General features: G+C 37.7%; 1 protein-coding gene across 2 annotated transcripts in view; it reads right to left on the bottom strand.

The window, feature by feature from the left end:
- Positions 1-1,102: 1,102 nt before the first annotated feature.
- COL5A1 (collagen type V alpha 1 chain) overlaps positions 1,103-20,861 on the bottom strand; it is a 295,993-nt gene continuing 276,234 nt past the window's right edge. The window contains exons 64-66 of one of the 2 annotated variants that reach the window (XM_012553992.3): positions 17,151-17,219; positions 9,597-9,830; positions 1,103-4,068 (exon numbers count right to left, since the gene is read on the bottom strand). In XM_012553992.3, the coding sequence (XP_012409446.1) occupies positions 3,922-4,068; positions 9,597-9,830; positions 17,151-17,219 (450 nt within the window). In that variant the 3' untranslated portion in view covers positions 1,103-3,921. Of the gene's footprint in view, positions 4,069-9,596; positions 9,831-17,016; positions 17,086-17,150; positions 17,220-20,861 lie in introns of both variants that reach the window. The other variant, XM_012553994.3, reaches the window with a different exon arrangement.

The raw sequence follows: 20,861 nt of genomic DNA, 5'->3' as shown, positions 1-20,861 counted from the left end.
TTTCTCTTTAAATATAGTCTATCCATTTTGTGAGAATTTTTTAATACTATGATTCATGTTGGTCTCTCCTTCTTATGACCTTTCATTGCTCATAGTCTGCAATAAAAATTGGCTCAATTATAGCCTATCCCATCTGATTCTCTAATTGTTTTGTATATTTCCAACTAGATTGTAATTTCTTAGAGAGCAGAAACTATGTGTTCCTTCAACACCCCCAATCTTTCCACTTCCAGCACTGAACACAGAAATGAGTAAAGAAACACTTGCTTGACTGACAGAAGCAAAATCCATACTTACCAGATACTCTGCTCCTGGTCTAGATTCTTCTAAACTCAAAAAAGAGAATAAATTAAAATGTCATTTGACTTAACATCACTCACAATGTTAGAAATGGAAAGGAACCTTTAAATTCTGGCTCCACTCTCCTCCTTTTAGAGGTGCAGAAAAACACCTATAGAGATGAAATAATTTGTCAGACTCACAGCAAAGCAGTGACTCGGTAAGGATTAGAATTCAATACTCTTGGCTTCCATTCAGAATTTTTCCCACTATAATCCTATAACTTGACTAAGTTTTTTTTTAATTTTCAAAGTTTTCCCATGACTATAATATCATTGAAGCTTCCCTAATACTAATAGTAATGGTCTAAGGTCTTTTCAGATGGGCAAATATTGAAATGAAGCATCCCATAACATGTTTCAAGATCTGAGGGAAGCAAGTTTTTAACTTGAACTAGATGTGGAGTAAGCTGGTGATTTGCCCCCTTTCAACACCTCTCTATGGAGTATAGTGCCTGGCACACTAAGTGCTTAACAAATGCTTGTTAACTGATTCATTATTAAAGAACAAACAAAAAAGAAACAAATTCAACATGTGTAGCTAAATCAATATCTACTTCGTTTAGAGGGAAGGCATCATTTCTAAAATTAAAAAAAGTCACCTATAGAGTTTGTCTTATTCTTTCCATTTAATACAATTCATTATTTTGGGGAACTCTAGATATTTTCAAGGTCTATTGGCACATCAATGAATGCAGGGAAAGAGGGTGTAATCAGGCTCCAACATACTTAAGAAGACATCCACATCACTTTGGTTAAGGTGGAACAGGAAACTTGATTTATTGAAAAAAAATCTATTACATTTTATTCCTTTGTTACACAGGTTTAAAATATTTAAAAATACCCCTTCCCTGGTCATTACAGTTAAATTTTATGACATGTTTACTGGGCTTTGAGGAAATGCACAATAGTCATTTGATAATATATTTCAAAGGGCTTTATGTATTAGAATTTCTTCCATAGAGTTTTTTTCCTTTTCTTCCTTTTAATCAACATCTATTCAAGACATATATATTAGGGCAAAAAATAAAATTACACAAAAAGAATTTCTGCAAATATAAGAAGTAATTTTATTGCCATATACCGTAGCTAAAGTGGTCTTGGGAGGGGGAGAAGGGGACATGGGACAAGTCTGGAGTTCATTACAAATTACAATAGTTTGAAGGCATCAACAGGGGGAGAAAAAATTACAAAGAAATTAAAAGGACAAAACTCCTTTGATGATGAGAAATTATCCTCACAGAATCACATGACCTAAACAAAAATCACATGGTATGAACACAACCATTCTTTATGGCTTTTCTCTCTTGAGGAGATGAATTTGTGAGCTTCTGAGTGTCTGCTACCTCTTGGAATATGATTGTTAACCAGTCCAGGAGCTAGACTTTTCTTTGGTATGAACAACATTTATTTTTGTTTTATTGGAGGGGATTCATGTTTCCCCCCTCAAAGAATCTGCTGTAATTTCCTAAGCTAGTACCATTCCCCAGTTGGGATGAGTAGGCACGATGGGAGGCACCAAGGCAAAGCACCATAGCAGTCAGTATCCCAGCCTTCTATGGCAAACTCAGCTACCCCCCAGTGGAACACCCTGGGGACCCTGGAACTCTCTCCCCTAAACCAACTCATCTTCCCTTTTCACAGATGGAAAGGGCATCATGTGTAGGTAACTTTTCACAGTAAATGATCCCTTTTCCTTCCTGACTCCTGGAGCTCATCTTCACCTGCTCTTCCCAACTTAAACTTGGGCCCCCACAAGGAGGGACAAGCCACATCCCATCCATACATGGAGGGAGTGTTTCCACTGCAGAGATCCAAAGGGAGAAATTGCAGAAGAATGCTTCCGTGGCTTTTGCAGATGGAAATTCAAATTGCTTACGTGGAAAGAAGGCTGTGTGAAAGCAGGGCTTCTGGCAGCCATGCTAGGAATTATGAAGCTAATTGCACATTTCTCTGTCTAAGCTGTTTTTAAGGCAACCCAGCTGAGACAGCTCACATGATAACTGGACAGTTCCATCTTCATTTCAGTACAATGAACAAACATAAATTAGCACCACAAACATTCAGGAACTGAGTACAATCTGGGATAATTACAACCAAAGAACATGTATGAATAGTCATTTCTTTTATCCAAACCAAGTTAAGTACACATAATACTTCTACATGGGCATGATAAGCTACCAAAAAGACAATAAGAGAGAGGCAGAGAGGGAGGGGAAGAGGAGAGAGTGCTTTCCACATACTGAATGGGTGTGAAGGTGACATGAATTTATATTAAGGTCCAGGGCACGAGGCACAGGCTATGCAGGCAACCGCCAATGCACAGAAAGTCAGGAGAATGCATCATGACTGGGCACCCCCAGTGTTGTATTAAGGAGTTCTTAAGATAGATAGCACCATAAGATAAATGTTTTTTTTTAAAGCACCAATTTTCACTTATTATTATAGAAAACAAGATTTCCCTGCCATATACATTCTCCCATGAAGATCTGCAGGAAAAAAAAAATAAGAAAATGTATTTTTTTCAGAAAATAATTGCAAATTAATTTAAACTTGTCTATGAATGGAAACATGCATAGAAAAGACAGAATTGAAAATTGGATTCCTCCTTTGTTGTTACTTTTTTTTCTATTTAAAAATCAGAGTTGATGAAAATTTCTCAGGGAACAGTGACATCAACATGAATTTGTTTGTTTGTTTGTTTTGTTTTTTCATGGGCAGCTCTTTCCAGCATGAGTTCTTGCTGATTTGTGGCAATTTCTCAGTTGAAGGCTCCCCTTGCTAATTAGTAATGGAGAGCAATAATGGAATTCAGACGAGTTACCCTTGTTTCTAGAGTTTCCCATTGAAATTGTGGTTTCATCTGCATGCATGTTGAGAAGCCAGGAATACTTAACATTTATAATAATATACAATACAAATATTTACTTACAAACATACAAAAATATAAGCACCTTTAGTACATGGGAAAGGTATGCACAGAATGATATCTAGCAATCATCTTTGGAGGGGATTTTTTTTTAATAAATGGAGGCACTAACAATTGTAGAAATGACCTTTACAAAATTTGCTTCAGAACATTTTTGAAGGTCAAATGAATAGCATATTTTCAAGTTTCTTTTGTTATTTCTAAAAACAAAATATGGTTTATAAACACTGATTGGTTGCAAACTGTGATAAGAAAAGTCTTTGCCCCGTATTTTTCTTTTTTTTGCCATGATATGCTAGAGTGAATGAAATGTGGAATTCACAGAGAAACTGGAGAAACAAGCATTTGGTGAGATGTACAGTACTTGGCTTTTGATTGGCTGCCTGCCATGGATGGATAGTCTAGATCATGTGATTCGGTTCTTGTTAAGGAGAGGGGCTCTCTCTTTGCTTCATTCTTTCTCTTGGTTTTAGGTTCAACACAGTGGGTGCAGCAGCACAGTTGATTTCAGGTGAATTGGAAGGGATTGGGGTGAACTTAAAAAAGAGACCATTTGCTGTCCAGTATCAGAATGCGCGTGTTAACACGCCAAAAAAAAAAATGGTGAAATGAGGTTACGAGGTTGCTCATTTGGAGACTAGTTTTAGGTGGCTCTTAACCCATGAAGCAAGCTGGTCCCACTTCAAATCCAAATTTCTGTGAGGCTTCACCGAAGTCATTAAACATAATGTCCACGATAGGCACTTGTTCCACTTTGGGGGAGTTGATTTCAAGAACGGTCTTCTGGTAGCCTTTCTTGGTCTAAAATTTCATGGATAGAGGAAAGGGGGAGAGAAGCACAAAAACTGGTTAAAAAGAACAACAACCAATAAAACCCCAGTTCCTTGGGGGTTAGTGCAATCATCAGATATAGCCTGCTTCCAGTGAAATGTATGTGGAGTCACATGCTAACTAGATCACTTTAATGCAGTAGTCTAAGTTGGAATTTGCTGTTGCTGTTCTATCATGTCGGACTTTTCATGATCCCATATAGTCTTCTCCAGATACTGGAGCAGTTTGCATTTCCTTCTCCAGCTCATTTTACAGATGAGGAACTGAGGTAAATAGAGTTAAGGAACTTGTCCAGGATCACACAGCTAGTAAGTGTCTGAGACAGGATTTGAACTCAGGAAGAGGAGTGAGTCTTTCTAACTCCAAGCTCAGCACTTTGTCCATTGTACCACCCAAATGATTTGCTTGAGCAAATCAAACTTGAGCTCCAGGAGACAAATTCTTTTAAGGATCTGTGTCATTATTCAATTGTGATAGCGATTGCACAAAATCAAATGTGGCTACCTGTCTTCCCTATGGTTTAGCACGCATATGAGAACTATAGAATATAGGACCATGAAATTGGAAGAGACCTTAGCATAAGCTAGCATCCTCATAGCTTAGATATAGAATTAGCTATAGAGCTGAGATCTAGGTCTTCTGAATTCTAGTCAATATAATAGCATTTAGAAAATTTTAGGCAGATAAAACACGAGTCTTTTCCAAGCCTTTCTAAACCTTGCACTATTTGGGTCTAACTGTAGGGTCACTTGGAAGGAATGCTGCAGAGGACAGTCCTTCATATACTTTGCTATGTAAAAAATTACTTGGAGCACCCCCTTACCCTTTGGGCCTAGGACAGGGAATGAGAAATTCATGGTGATTCCAGTACTTTCTCCCTAAGGATGGATCAGAAGTTGCCAAGCAAGATATTTGCAATTTCATCTGAATTTATGGGCTGCGTGGTTATGATTATCAAAGTGTTTTGAGAGGACATATTTAAAGTTTGATAGAATTCTCAAGGGTTCTGACTGTTTTACTGGGCTGGCTGGTCACCCCATTATTTCAGAAACATAAATAACTATTATGGTAGCAACAATGTTCCCCCTGGGGCATGCAAAATTGCACAAACAAGTGAATTTATGTGATATAGCTTTTCAGCCCATCACATCCTCTGATTTGTTTCTCTCCAAAGAACTGGGCACATCCCAGCAATGATGCCCATCAGGGCAATAAGATCAGTGGTTAACACATTCAAATAATGGCCCAGGAATTAGAACCTCAATTCCTTTGGTATTTGCTATTACAATACAAATCAATCCAAGTCTCTTAGACCACAGTGGGTGTTCTGATATGTGCATCCTACATTTCTTTGGGAATTCTCTTCATCTAAGGAACTAAAGGGGGCCAGGAGGGAGAGGCAGAATTCACTAATCGACCAGTCAGGGGTTTTCTGGCCATTTGCAATGGGCTAAGGGGCATGGTGGAGAGAGAGGCTGACAGTATCAGAAATTAAAGCTAATTAGAGTAGGAAGCTAGGTTGGGTATTGTCTAAGTAGAGGACTGAGGCATCAAAATGTTTTTCTCTTAGGACTGGTTATTGCTGGCTACCAATGAATATTACACGGAAGGCTATTGCTTACAAATAAAGCAAAAAAAAACCTATGTCTGGGCTTATTGGATCTGAAGAGAGAGGTCAAGAGGGGAAAGGAATGGACACATGATAGAAAGAAAAGGGGGGATTCAGGGACATGTATTCAAATCCCACCCTTCTCTTATTACCTCAAATAATTTAATCCCCTTGAGCCTCAATTTCATCAAATATAAGATATGGAATTTCTGAATTCCCTTCCCGTTCTGACTCCATGAATCCATGATTCTTCAAATTCTACACCTAGCACAAGAGAAACCCTTATTGAATTTTATACAGAAGAGAAGATAGGGCCAATGATAAAACTCCCAATATCATCCACCAGGGAGAAAATTAATGGAATTCATTCCTCTGAGAGGAAGGATGAGGTTGGAGTTATAGACAGATTTGGGGTAAATTCCTGGAAGAGAAGTCCATGGTGAGTCATTATGCAAAGTAAGGGTGTTTTGGGACATGTATAGCCTGTGAGCATCAAGAAAAGTGGCTATGGTCTTTCCCAAATGGGGTCCTTTGAGGCCCTTCTCAGAGACAGGCCCTCTTAGTCGGGTGGGCATATAGTTATAACTAGTTATATAATTAAGTTATAACTAGCAGTTTTGAAAACCAGGGCAGTTGTGGGAAGGACCACAGACTAGCTCTCATGGTAGGGGGGGAAAGCAGTAGCATTTATTTGGAGGTCCTCTTCTCTCTCAATTGACCGGTGATCTCTAAATTGTGTAATCTAATGACCTTTCTTAGTCTTCATCCTTGATCTCCTTGTAGTATCAGATGCTTCTGACCAGCTTCTGTCCTAAATACTCTTTTCTCTCTGGGATTTTGTGATGCTGCTCTCTCCTGGTTCTCTTCCTCTCCATCTGGTCACTCCCTTATAGTCTCTTTCACTGGCTATCCCACTAACTGAGTGTTTCCCAAGATTCTATCCTGTATACTCTCTTTCTCTCTACAGTCTTTCTTGATGATCTCTACAATCTCTTGATGATCAAACTAAAGGTTTGATTTTTATCTCTCTGCTTATGAGAGATGTACAGTTCAAGTTTTTCTCCTAAGCTCCAGATCTAAATCACCAATGGCCTATATTCCAAATTCAAGACTCAGACTCAACATGTCCGAAACAGAACTCTATCTCTCCTGTTACAGATAATTACTAATGTGTGATCCTGGTTAAGTCAATAACTTTTCCCATTCTCAGTTTCCCAGACAACCTTCTAAGGATTGTTGAGAAAATCAAATGAGATAATATTTGAAAGGGCTTTTAAAACCTTAAAGTTCTATATGTGTGAACTATTATTGTTATTATTCTTATTATCAGCTCTTCATTTTCATCCATTTAACATATCTAATAAGTTGTCAAATATAATAATACCCCTTGTTTATGTCCCCTTCTGTTCTGTCAAATGGCTACCATATTAGCTTGATTCCTCAATACCTTGTGCCTAGATTATTGCAATAGCCTCATAATTGACCTCTCAAGTCGTTTTCTAATCCATTCTCCATACAGTTGCCAATGCAATTTTCTTAAAATGTGTCCTCTCTCCTCTGACTCTATAAATTTCAGTAGAACTATAACATCTCTCAGTTCAAATATTAATTCATTTTGGCATTTAAAGCTCTTCACAACCTGGTCTCTTTTTATCTTTCTAAAAATCTTATTTATTACTCTGCTTCATTCACACTGTGGTCCAGTCATACTGGCTTATTTGCTGTTTCTCACCAATAAATTTTACCATCCACCTCCATGTCTTTTCAATAGCTGACCCTCATGTCAGAATGTTCTTCCTCCCGGCATCCATCTCATATAATTTCTGCTTCCTTCAAGGCTCAACTTAAGCAACACTTTCTTCAGGAGGTCTTTCCTCCTAGTCTCCTACTTCTTTCCTTTACCTTCAATCCACTTTGTATGCACATCCTGTACATAATATACACATTGTTTTGCCCATTGGACTGTAAGATTCTTGAGAGCTGAGGCCATTTTCCTCTTCCTGCTTTTCTTTCCCTCCTCCCTCCCTCCCTCCCTCTCTTTCTTCCTTCCTTTCTTCCTCCTTATTTCCCTCTTTTCTTCTTTCTTTCTTTTCTTGCTTTCTTTATTTTTCTTTCTTTCTTTCTTTCTTTCTTTCTTTCTTTCTTTCTTTCTTTCTTTCTTTCTTTCTTTTTCTGTCTCTTTCTCCCTTTCTGTTTCTCTCTGTGTCTCTGTCTCTCTATACCTCTGTCTCTTTTTATTTTTTGTAACTATCATTTAGTACAGTGTCTACACCTTATAGCAGGTGCTGAGTAAGTGCTTGTTGATTGATTTTTTGCTTTTTAAACTACTTCCTAACAAACTGCCAGGCTCAATTGTTTTAGCATTGCAGGAGTACAAGTAGCATAAATGACCTTAAAATTTTGACACAACAACCTATCCCTAGTTATAAGTCTGCCATGGGCATGAACCAGATTAGGGTAGCAGCTGAATGTGTACAAAGTTGTCCATACTCCAAGCTAGAATCAGGAGCTTCTGGCTCCCCCTGAAGAGATGAAAGGCATTAGGTCTCCCTAAGCTCAGAAACCTTGAAAATCAATGCTTTTATACAGCTTTCAGAATATGGAGAAGAGGGGAATGCTCTTATTTCTCTACAACAATGGTAGGAGAATGAAAGATGCCAATTGAATTCCCCCCTTTTACTCAGATGTGTTCATCATCTCTTCAAATTGAATGAAGGTGCAGCTTTATCAGGGGCTAATCTTGAAGTCACAGTTTTTAGATACTTCCTATCAGGAGTTGGAGTACCCTTAATATTGTATGGTAGGAAGGGCAAGGTCCTCCAGACCTTTCTCTCTCTAACTGACATATTTACATTTAGTTATTCCTTTTGGTTAGTAGAGAGTCTCTAGAATGCTTCCATTCGCTATATGCCTCCATAGAACAATTATTACTTTGCAAAGATGATGAATCAAATCTTAGCACCTATCCACATATCAGTTAATAAAACAAACTTACAGCTGGATCCAGAGGGACAGAGATTGGGTACGACTCAGCAATGTATGAAGAAAATCCATTTCTTTGTTAAAACTTTATAAACCTGGGTTTCTGTTCTGATGTCCTCTCTCTCATGGCAATACATGTATCATCCTACAGATATGAAGGGATGGTCCCTAAGCCACAATGAATAGGACTTTGAGATGTTTTCCCAACAGCTGGGTTAGAGTGAGCCCTTTAAAGCCTGTCCCCTTCATAAACAAAGACATGTATGCATATATGCATGATGAGTACATATATATGTGTATAAACACATTTATGTATGTATACATATATCATATATTTGTGTATATATATATATATATATATATATATATATATATATATAACACATACATACTTAGACAATTTGTTATGAAGTGGATAGAGAGCTGACCTTGAAGCCAGGAAAAACTGGGCCTAAATCCTGGCTGACACATACTGTCTGTACAAATTTGGACAAGTTATCGAATTTCTCAGTGCCTTCAGCCAGTGGTATCAGACTCAAATAGAAATAGGGCCTCTAAAGCTTATATAAGGATCTTTTGGGGTTGTATATTGACTTGAAAAGTCACATATTTACATTATCTATGTTTTATTGTATTTTCATTTTAATAAGTATTTGCCAATTCAATGTTAATCTGATTCAGGCTAAATTTGACACCTCTGCTCTGAGGAATTTTGAAGATTATAATTTTCAGAGAAGATATTGACCTGCATTAGCAAAGGGAGATACCTTACCCAGAAATTCCCAAAGAAATCATAGTCCTATCCATGTCTAATACTATGAAGCTAAATGTTCATTCAGTTGTACAAATACTTGACCTTGGTCCCAGTCTTATGGAGAGCTGACCATGGTGCCAATGAGATACTTACTGCACAGCCATCCATGAGAGCTCGGATGTAGGGACTGTTGTCGTAGGACATCTCTTCATCATTGGAGCCCAAGAAGCGAATGGCTTTGTCATAGCTGCCCGTGGTGGCATCTTGCCAGGCGACTGACTGGTAGCAGTTGTAAGTGATGTTCTGACGAGCTGAAGCACTGAGGAGCCTGAGGAATGTCATTTGTACCACTCCGACTGGATTCCCCTCTGAGTCCACATAGGAGAGCTAAAGGGCATTGGAGACAAGGAGGGAAAGGAGAAACTAGGCAGTGATATAACAGTAACAAATGATCCATAAAATCCTGGCATTTCTATATAGTGCTTTATGCTTTACAAATTACAATCCCATTTTTATATTAGTTGAAATGCAGTATAAAGCCAGAATTGAATAGCTTTAAACCACATTAATACCTGTAAGACTTAATTTTTTTTAACATAAATAAGACCAATTGACTTAGGAATGCACAGTTTCAAAAAGAATTGTCTCATTGCATTTTGTCATGGAATGCATTATGCTCCATTCTTGACCCTCAGTGACATATGATTCACTTCCTTATTAGATGGTAGCTTTCAGAAGCAAGGACTCTATCTTTATCTAAACTTGGTGTGATGTTCAGTGCCGAACACAGTGCTCTATACAGAGTAGGGGCTTTATAAATTCTATTGAATGTTGCCCAAAGAATGAATGAATTCTCAGAGGCCAAAGTCACAAGGATCAGCTTAAGTTTCTCTTAAACTATAAAGCCTTCTTTGACCACTCCATCCCTGCATCATTTCTCTTCTGTATAAATTTCTAAGTATTTGCAGTCTATGATTTGGTTGTCTTGCCCCGTTTTTAGGCTTTGTGATTCTTATTTCTCAAATGAGACAAGATTTAAAGGCACAGACTGTTTTACATTTCCTTTATCTTTTCTAGGAATCATACTTATATTTCTGAACCTTTCATAGTCCCTACTACAATAATCATATAAGATTAATAACAATAATAATAATTTGCATTTTTCTTTAAATCAAGGTTTGCTCTAATTGTCTTTGGATCATACCAGGAGAAAGTAGTTCTGAAAACCTGACTTAAGGCAATCAGAATAAGGATTTTGAAGAACCAATTGGTCATATTTAAACAAGACCTTCAGATTCAATAGGGAATCATCCATCATTAAGGATTGGATGAGGAATATCTAGTTCCAGGTGCAGGTTCTGAAGAAAGAGTCTCCCATACTACACAAGGTATCAGCAAAATATGTCCTACACTAGCTAGGATAGATATCAGTTAACTAAAAGGTTTGGTGAAATATCCCAAAGTGAGCATGCTGTCTCATTAGGGATGCTATCTAACATTTAGAAGGCTGCATTTCTATGCAGGAAGACAGGAGTGAGCAAGGCATATGGAACACTGGGAGCTTAGGGTTTTTGTTTACTGGACCATCAATACTGCCAAGTCTCCAACACTCACACCAAGGGGAAGGGAACAACAGAAATAACATCCCTGAATAATGTTCAATATTAAAGGTATACCTATTAGGCTGTGGATTATACTGTGGATTTTCCTGTATTTTGGTGATACATTTATCCTAATTGGGTCTTATTTAGGATCATAGCAAAGTGAATTTGCGTTTGTTAAGCCCACTCTAAAAGGATTGGAAAGGTTCTCATAAGAGTGAAGTTAGCCTGAGGCTTCATATTTTTAAACAATTTTCAAGATCATAAAATTGACAAGTAAAATTGATAATCAAGAGCTCTTAGCTTAATAATGTAAGAATTGCTTCATCTATGCCATCAGAAAATGAAGAGGAAAAAACAAAACTTAATTTAAAACATGAGAAGATGCTCTGAATCAATGTGTTCCCACTAACAGGGTTCAGTTGAATATGCTGGAGCCCCATATGAAGGGTGGCATGTGGGCCTTGTTCCCTTTGGCACAATCTGGGGAAACTATTAGGAGTGTCAAAGAGTACAGACACCTGGAGATCCCAGTATCCTTCTGAATATATATGGGTTCTTCTGTACAATCTTTATAACCCCATCTTTATCAAGATAAAATATCTCCAGTAGGCAGACTCTGGCCTGTCATTCCATTCTTCACAGATGGATGCATATTTTCCCCATCTACAGTTGCAGCTGGGTTGCTTGGCAAAGGACTGGTTTACTAAATCTCCTAGGAAAAAATAATCTCAGAGCCTGGAGAGATAATTAATTTTAAAAAACCCTCTCTAAGCTTTCCCTAAAGAGTCATGGAACAATGGTCAGAGGAGACACCATCCTCCTTGGTTCCATTAGCAAAGATGGGGTGAAGCAATTTTTTAACTTAAGGGAGTTGTCATTTAAATAGCTTATCAATCAAAGTCTATTTTTGATGTCTCCTATGTTTGGGACATCATTCTGGACATTGAAGAAGGGAATAAACGGAAATATGAGATACTTAAGGAATTTGTAGCTTAGACAGGTATTGAGCATAAACATACATGAACAAATATCATGAAACATGGCAGTGCATAAGTGCCAAAAGCACTTGATCAGCCTGTTGAGGAACTGTCATTTCATAGGTGAAAGAATCTCCTTCAACCCATGCTGTTGATAACCTGTCAATATAATTTTGTATTTAAGTCTTAGTTGTATTTGAAGCAGAGTTGTTCACAGGATTATAGATGTAGAGCTTGATAGGGATTCAGAGGTATCTAGTCCAATCCTCCAGATGAGGAAACAGAGGCCGACACAGGTTAAGTGATTTACCTCACCTAAGTAGTAAATGGTAGGGGAAAATATGAACTCAGTGTTTTTTGACTTCAGAGTCAGTGGTCTTTCTGGTCTTTCCATTTATACCATAATACTCACAGGAAAGAGAGATTAGTTCTGTTTGAAGTAGCAAGGAAAATTTTAAAGTACAAACTGAGCTGGGTTGGAAAAGATACAATATATTTTTTTAAGAGCTGGTTAAGTCAGATATCTAATATTTATAGCTTTCTAATTGGGTTGAAGTTCTAAAATGGAGTGAAAAGTAGCCATATTAAGGCAGTGATTCTGATGGCAAGATCAAGAACTGCTGAAGTCCTAAATGGAGGCCATGGTGAGATACTTGAGTCCTGATGAATTAGGAAGATTGGTAAAGGCATGGTCCCAAAGTGGAAACCTCCTCCTGAGCAAAGGTCAGTGAAGTTTTGCTCTAATAAAAGCCTTAAATTCCTTGATGTTAAAATAAAAGGCCAAACTTACAGAGAATCTAGTTATGGGAATACAATTTATTTGAAGCTCTCTTTTAAGACAGATTGTAGACCCTAAAGAGTCAAACTATTGATATCAATGCAGATTCACACAATGTGAGAGCTGAAAGGGACCTCAGATACTAAGTAATCTAATCCATATCTGACCTAATATTTTCTCCGTAACACATCCAATAATTGGCCATCCAAATGTTCATTGATAGGGAAACCATATATTCCACTCCACTACTGGAGATTCCTAATTATTAGAAAGTTATTCCTTATATTAAATCTAAATTTGCCATTTTGTATCTTCCATCCATTATTCTTCATTTTATCTTCTACATCCAAACAGTCTAAATCTCATCCTTCATGTTATGAGTTTCATTGACAGTTAATGTTTTTCCCCCAATCTTCTCATCTTCAGGTTAACATTTCTGGTTCCTTCAGTTGTTACCCATATGGTGAGATCTTGAGGCCCTTCTTTGTCTTGGTGGCCCCCATCCAGATGCTCTTCAAATTATTGATGCTCATCTCAAAATGTGGTTACCACATCTGAATTTATAATGAGCTAGTTGTGATGTGACCACATGGTATAAATTTCTTAATTCTGGACACTATAATTTTTATTAATGGAGTCTAAGATCTCAATAGTCCTTATGTCTGCTATATGTGGTTGTAGACTCATACTGAACTTTTAGCTTACTAAAATTCCCCAAATTTATCAGATCAACTTTAGTCCTCAAAATTTATCATGGAAAAGAACAATGTGTATTTTGGAAATTGCAACAATGTCTAATGTTACCAAGAAATATTAATGACTCTGGACATAGAGAAAATTCTTTTAATTTTCCTTTTTCCAGAAGTTATCTAATCTTTAAGATGGGACCAAGCCTTTTTTTCCCCTAAACAAAATGTAGACCTTAAATAAAGGTGGGAGAAAAACTTTTCCAAGCTGTTGACAACCTATCGATATAATTTTGTATTATGTAGTGGGGGAAAACCAACCAAACCAAACCATGGTGTTTGGGGTTGAAACGAGTTCAAATTCTAATTGTGGATTGTGACTTTTGGTAATTTACTTCATTCATATGGACTTTGATTTATTCATCTGTAAAATAAGAATATGATGCCCTATAAGATTCCCTTAAAACTTGAATATGGGGTGATTTTGTTTCAGACCACAAAACATACATATATCTAATTATTAGTTTTACTGCTATAATACTTTTTGAAGATGTGACTACCTCTTCTCATTTAATTTCATGGCACTTATCCATCCTATAATTATTCAATTTTGAAAATCAAAATGAATAAAACTAATTTTTCTTTGAAAATTTTTTGAGGGGAGAGGGAGATTTAGTAGAGAATTTTGTGATCCTACAGACAATCTTGGTGGGACTTGCAAATACATTGCTAGTAAATTTAGATGGCAACATTCCTGTTTCTTCCCTTAATTTGAAAACAAAAAAAGATGCTCAGTGTTTTCAATGGTCCGTCCATGACTCCATGTCCCCAAATGGGTCTAGACAAACCAGGTTCCAGTATTATATAAGTAAAAGAATGGCATACAAACCAGAGATCAGGATCCGGCTGGGTAGTCCTTCTGAGAGGGAAATATGACTGACTATGAGAAAGAATGCATGCCAGAGGGAAGAGATAAGAGGAAAAAAGTGTCACAGGGCACAGAAGGATCTGAAAGCTCTTCTAGGGCAGCTTGCCAAGAGGGTTGCATTTTCATGAGACACCACCTTCCTTTCTAGGTGGCATTTCTGTATAGGAGGGCCATCACAGCTCACTAAAATGAGGTTCTGTCCCCAGGGCAGGGAACAGAAGTCCCTAGGCAATTTTTGTTCCACTTATTATTATCGGTGACAGCAAAGATAAACTATAACATCATAAAAGAAGCGGTCCTCATTGAATATTCATTCAGACATCTGCAGATGCTGAATAGGGAATAAGGAATAAAGATTTGGAAGCAACAATAAGAGAAACAGGTATTTTCCTCTGAATTTTTGAATTTGGTCAACTTGTCTGTTACCAAAAAAAAGGTCCAAGAAACCCTTCTGGGATATTCTGAGTAATGATTGGGAAAAGAATAGCTCATGTCCTCTACTTTTATGGACTTCTGAAAGGAAAGGACATTGGTGGACATGAGGCTATTCTATAATCTGTGGGAACTTGAATATTGGGGAAATTTCTCCTATACAGTTCTGCTGGTTCATTCCCTTTCAGAGCTGTAATGCAAACTGTGAGCATCCCCTAAGTGGGATAAATTGCTCCTAGTTGCATGATCCCCTTTGTGGATTATCATCCATGGATCTCTAGGGATTTAGCACCCCACAGAAATCTATCCATCTCACTGTCTTCTCATCCTCCTCTCACCTAGAACAAATGCCATCTCTCTCTCAAGATACTAATCTTTATTGAATGATAAGTCATTTCCAGATCCTTCTGTATCTTGGTGGCTGTTTTCAGAGGAGAGTGCAAAAGAGAGAAAGATCAGAAAGAAAGCAAAAGAGAATGAAAACAGGACAAGTCTGCATTGCAAAGGCACAAAAATAAAATATCAAGAAGACTCTTATATTGTGGCAAAAGAGAAAACAAAATCCTGAAGGTGATGGGTAACTGGCTGACATGATTGGGTGCTTGTTTATTTACTTATTTTGTTTTGGGTAGGGGGAGCAAGAAACAGAGTACACGATATTAATAATTAGCTAATGAGGTGCTTGGAGGTCGAGAAATGAGGAAAAAACCCTTCAAGAGCTGATCAATTACAATTCTGGCTCATAGCCAATGCTCTTGGAAATACTCGGTGGGAATAGGGGGTTGGGGTGAGGAGTAGGGAGGAGAACAGCATGCTGTTCCCATGGAATTCTGCAAAGGTACAACATGAGGGTCAGTTGGGTGCCAAGGCCACAGGTACCTATTGGGCTTGGAATTTGTTGATCTCCACAGTCTGGATTCCTGGGTAAAAAAGCAGCTCCTTAAAGTTGTTCTGAGGGTGGAATGGCAAGGTCTGAGGAAGGGACCAGGAGAAAGGTTTAGGCTGTTGACACCATTTCTTGACCTTTCTCTTCTAGTAACTTTATCTATTTCTACATTGTCATTGGGAGTTAAGGAGAACAAAAGAACCTGTGTGAGAGGAAGTGGCTAGGATTCCATGGCATTCAGCCATGCAAATGAAAGAAATAAGACCACCTGAACCTCAAAGGCAGACCTACACCTATGTATACAAGGCAAAGAGACTGTCCCTACCAGGTCTATACTGTTTGGAGAATGGTCTCCATTTGTCCAAATCAGGTCTTGTTTTCTTTTTTCTCCCAACTGAGCAAAAACTCATTTGCTGGAGCCCATGTTTCTTATATTCTGAAACCATATTTAAGGCCAATACATAAACAGTCCCCCCAAATAATTTAATCTACTTATAGAGAGAAAAGAAATGAATCCAGTCCTGCCCATTACTTTTGAAAGGGCTATCCCCCTAAGTGGGATAAATTGCTCCTAGTCGCATGATCCCCTATTTTATAATCTGTGAGAACTTGAATATTGGGGAAATTTCTCCTATACAGTTCTGCTGGTTCATTCCCCTTCAGAGCTGTAATGCAAACTGTGAGCATCCCCTAAGTGGGATAAATTGCTCCTAGTTGCATGATCCCCTTTGTGGGTCAATGAGAGCTCAAGAAAGAACAAAAAAGGCATTTGGGCATAAAAATTGGCTAGGACAAAGAGTTTTGTCAGGAAAGGTCCCAACATTACAAGAGGTTTAGAATCAGTTTCATTCTGTCCATAGGCTGGCATTGGACAGAATGAAATCCTCCCACAAAATATTTGCATTTGATGTGCAGACTGCCAGAGAGCCCCTGTACTTTGGCAGACGCTGAGTCTCGTTCCTGAATGCTGCCCACTCCCAGCTGCCATTCTGGACTCCCTGAGCTCTGATGAAACTAAATTTAAAACCTGCCTCCCACTCCCAGTCTAGAATTAACTTTAGACTGGTGTGGTTTGGGTGGGGATGGGGAGGGGGACCAAAGAGGGGGAGGGAGGAATGTGGTATCTTTTCTCAGAATTCCACTCAGATATGAAGAAGTTTGGCCAACCCTATGATGGCAAGTGCCCAGCATGGTTATTAGTCCAACATGCAGAGTGCCGTGAGTTTGGCCATGTCCAAAGCAGGCATGGGCCAAGAGGGCCCTGCCGAGGTTAGCCACTTACCATAGAACCTCGCTTGTACTGACTATACCAGGTAGAAGGCTGCTCTTTGGGCCAACGGGCCATTTTACTCTGTAAAATATGAGATGGGGTGGGGTTTAAAGCCAAAACTGCAAAGAGACGAGAGGCTTCCTTACCAGTTTACCACGCTTGAATTCACTGAACCAGGAGCCTGGGTTTTCCTTGGGCCAGGAAGTAATTCTGGCCTAAACACATAGCAGGGGAGATGGAAAGGGAGAGAAACAGAGAATACAACAGTTAATTCTCCTGCCCCAGTAAAACATTGTCCAAGTTTCTTTAAATTAGTATACACAACGTTTCTTTCCACGATTTGGTACTCATACCTCTTTGGTACCTTTAGTACTCCCTGCCCCTTTGATTGGAAAGCTGGAGAGTGAAACAAAGAATTCTTCCTAAAGCCTTCGTTTAAAGGAGGCTCACAGAGTAGTCAGCTCTTCGTTTCTCACCTGCCGCATTTCTTGGGTTGAATTCCACCATAATATATTTCTTTATGTTACCTACCACCCAAACTTTTCAGCTTTCTTTTGTGTGTTGTATTCCCAAATTCATAAGCTCTTTAAAAAGTGGGAGTGCCTTTCTTTTTTTCTTATTTGTATTCTAGCAGTTAGCACAGTGCCTGTCATATAGTATACATTTAATAAATGTTTATTGACTATTTCCACACAGAGTCAGATTTACATATTATCCCTTATTGCAAGAAGTATTTCAGAGACAGCAAAAAAGCTCCACTACTGCATTCTGATTGTCACTTTCACACATCACACCTGGCTTTTCTTAATTCTAGATAGAACTTAGATGAAATCCTATCATGAGACAATCCTCTTATTGATTTAAAATAAATGAAAATGTCACTGAGAGGACTACACATTAGCCCATTATCAATCATTAATACATTCATTAGAGGCTTTCCAACATGACCTCTTACTTAAAGTGGCCCCAAGCTGGGAAGAATCTACCCAGAAGGGATAAATTCCCATGAGAGAAATATGGGGAGAACCAGAGCACTAGGAAAATAAGTCTACTTTGGTTACCTTGGACAATGAGAGGACAAATTGAGGACACTGTCCAACACTAGTAGGATGCTGAATAACAAACTCAGCCAAGGTTTGGGGAGGGTCTATTCCTGATTTAGGAGTTCTTGGATAAGATCCACCAGAGTCTTAATTCTTCCTTTATCAACATTTACCATTGGTATTAATGGGCCAATTTCTCAAGTTCTCCTTGTAATGAAATTCTCTCTTCATTGCCCATATCTAACAACACTTTTGCCTGGGAAATGGCCAAAAGAATCTATCTGCTTGGGTTATTTTAAAGGCTTGGTTGCTCTACAAGTACCTCTTTTCCACTTTGATACAGCTCTACACTTAGTACAGGAAAGGAAACATGGCTGGGTTTGGGGATTTTTCCCCTCCAGGTCCTTTAAATTCACTTAAGATATGAAAATAGCAAGTGTCACTTTTGTGGGTCTCAGCCAAAACAGCACAGATCTTCTTGGAAATTCAAGTGCCCACACTTGATGAGTATGGTTATTTTGTTTTTTGTTTGATTATTGATATATTTGAATACTTCATTTTCTTTCATTAAAATGATGTATTTTTTCTATCCTGAACTAACAAAATAATAATAAAATGGGCATTTCTATATTCACTACGAAATAGGTGATTTTGCATGAAGATGCAGACAATAATAACAGTAATAATAATGAAAAACATAATTTATATAGTACTGTAAGGCTTACAAAGTATAACACTTATATAATCACATTTGCTTCTCAAAGCAATCCTGCTTACAGGATTACAAACCTTATTTGTGCTATTGTTATCTCCATATTAAAGATGAGGAAACAGGATTGCCGAAGATTATACAATAAGTAAATATCTGAGGTATGATTTGAATTCCAGTCTTTCTGATTCCTGATTGCTCTTACCCGTCATGTATTAAGTACAGTTTGCTTTTTCTTTTTTTACCTGCAATTTTCAAAGCTACCTACTATTCTATGATTTCTTCTGACCTTTCTTCTGTTCACTTTTCATTTTTAAAATAAACTTTTGGGGAACTAAAAAACAAACATAACAAAACAAAAAACCAAATCTAAGAATAAAGCTTTTATAACAATTAAGTATAAAAAAGCAAAAAAAAAAAAAATACTGGTTATGTCCAAAAACACATGCCTTCATCTGGCATCTTATGTCCATCATTTCTCTCTCAAAAGATAGATACCATCCTTCATTATCAATCCTCTCAAATTGTGGTTGCCATTGTACTGATTAGAAATCTTAAGCTTTTCAGAGTTTTTATTGACATTTTTATTGTTATAATAAAAATTATTCTGGTTTTCCTCACTTTGCTCTATCATATTCCTGTAAGTCTTCTCAGATTTCTCTAAAACTTTTAATCATTTCTGATGGCAAATAATATTCTCTTAAATCCATGTACCCTAATTTGTTCAGCTGTTCCCTAACTCATGGGTACCAGCATGAATTTCCAATTCTTTGCTACTATGAAAAGAACTGCTATGAATATTGTGGACTTCTGTGTTATTTTTTATCTTTCTTTGATCTTGTTGGGTGTATCAGCCTTTAGCTATCACTAGTACAAAAGTTATTCAGAATTTAGTAACTTTTAGGGAATGATTTCAAATTGCTTTCCAGAATGGCTAGACCAATTCATAGTTCCATCAACAGTATATTAATATGCCCTTTTCTCCCTACATCTCCTCCAGCATTTGTCATTTTTCTTTTTTGTCATCTTTCTAATTTAGTAAGTATGAGGTAGAACCTCAGAGCTGCTTTAATTCACATTTTTAAATTGCTAAGTTAATGACTAATTTTTTTTCATATCTTTGTGTGTAACTTAGATTTTTCTTTGAGAACTGTCTGTTCATATCCTTTGGATCTGTATTTATTAGGGAATCTTATTGTTGCTTCAGGAGGCAGTCACCTTCTTGCCAAAGGGATCCCTGGACCAAGAAAGACTAAGAATTCCTTCTCTCTTGAGAAGCAGGAGATGAGTCATCAATGTGATCTAAGGGATCTATTTCCCTCTTTGTCTTTGTATTCCCAGTGCTGAGAACTGTGTCAGACACATAGTAAGTACTTAATAAATTCTTGTTGATTGATTAGTACAGAATTTGAAGGTGAAATGCCTACAGTGCTAACAGAATGAAACAGCTGGATTGGTATCCACAATGAACAATGGGAGGAAGAGAAGGGAAAGGCATCCTTGCCTTAGACAGGCATTCAGTCACAATTCGTTAGGGGATCTGTGCTCAGAAACAAGGTCCTTCCATACCCTTCATGAAGTGTCAATAACTCAAACCCTCACTCCCCTGACTTATTAGGGCCTCTGAATCTGTATATTCTATAACATACCAGAAAAACAGCAAAGGAAAGCGCTTCTGGAGTGGGGAGTGAGGATCTCACTGAAACAAGTCAATTTTCTGTCTCCTTCAAAGTCTTTGGCTATTTCCATCTTTATTTTTAAAACTATCCAAAATCAAAAGATAATCTGTCTTTAAGACTATTTTTTCTTCTCTCGGAAAAGAATTCTTTTAAGACATTTCCAGGACAATGGTTTCCTATCCTGGAAAAGCTTGTAATCTCATACTTAATCATTTTCCTTACTTTTTTTGTTAGTGATATAACTGGATATCTCCTGTGCTCCCCTCACTCTCCCCAGATTGCACTTTGTATGTCCATCTTCGATCATAGGATCATAAATCTAGAGCTAGAAGAGACTTCCTTTCATTTTACAAATCAAGAAGATCTGTAAATGAGTTGCCTAAAGTCACACAAGTACTTAGTATCAAAGGAGAGATGTGATACTAG

This window comes from Sarcophilus harrisii, chromosome 2 (genome assembly GCF_902635505.1).
Source record: "Sarcophilus harrisii chromosome 2, mSarHar1.11, whole genome shotgun sequence".
Classification (NCBI taxonomy): domain Eukaryota; kingdom Metazoa; phylum Chordata; class Mammalia; order Dasyuromorphia; family Dasyuridae; genus Sarcophilus; species Sarcophilus harrisii.
The sequence above is the reverse complement of the archived record's forward strand: the minus strand, read 5'-3'. Positions and strand labels throughout refer to the sequence as shown.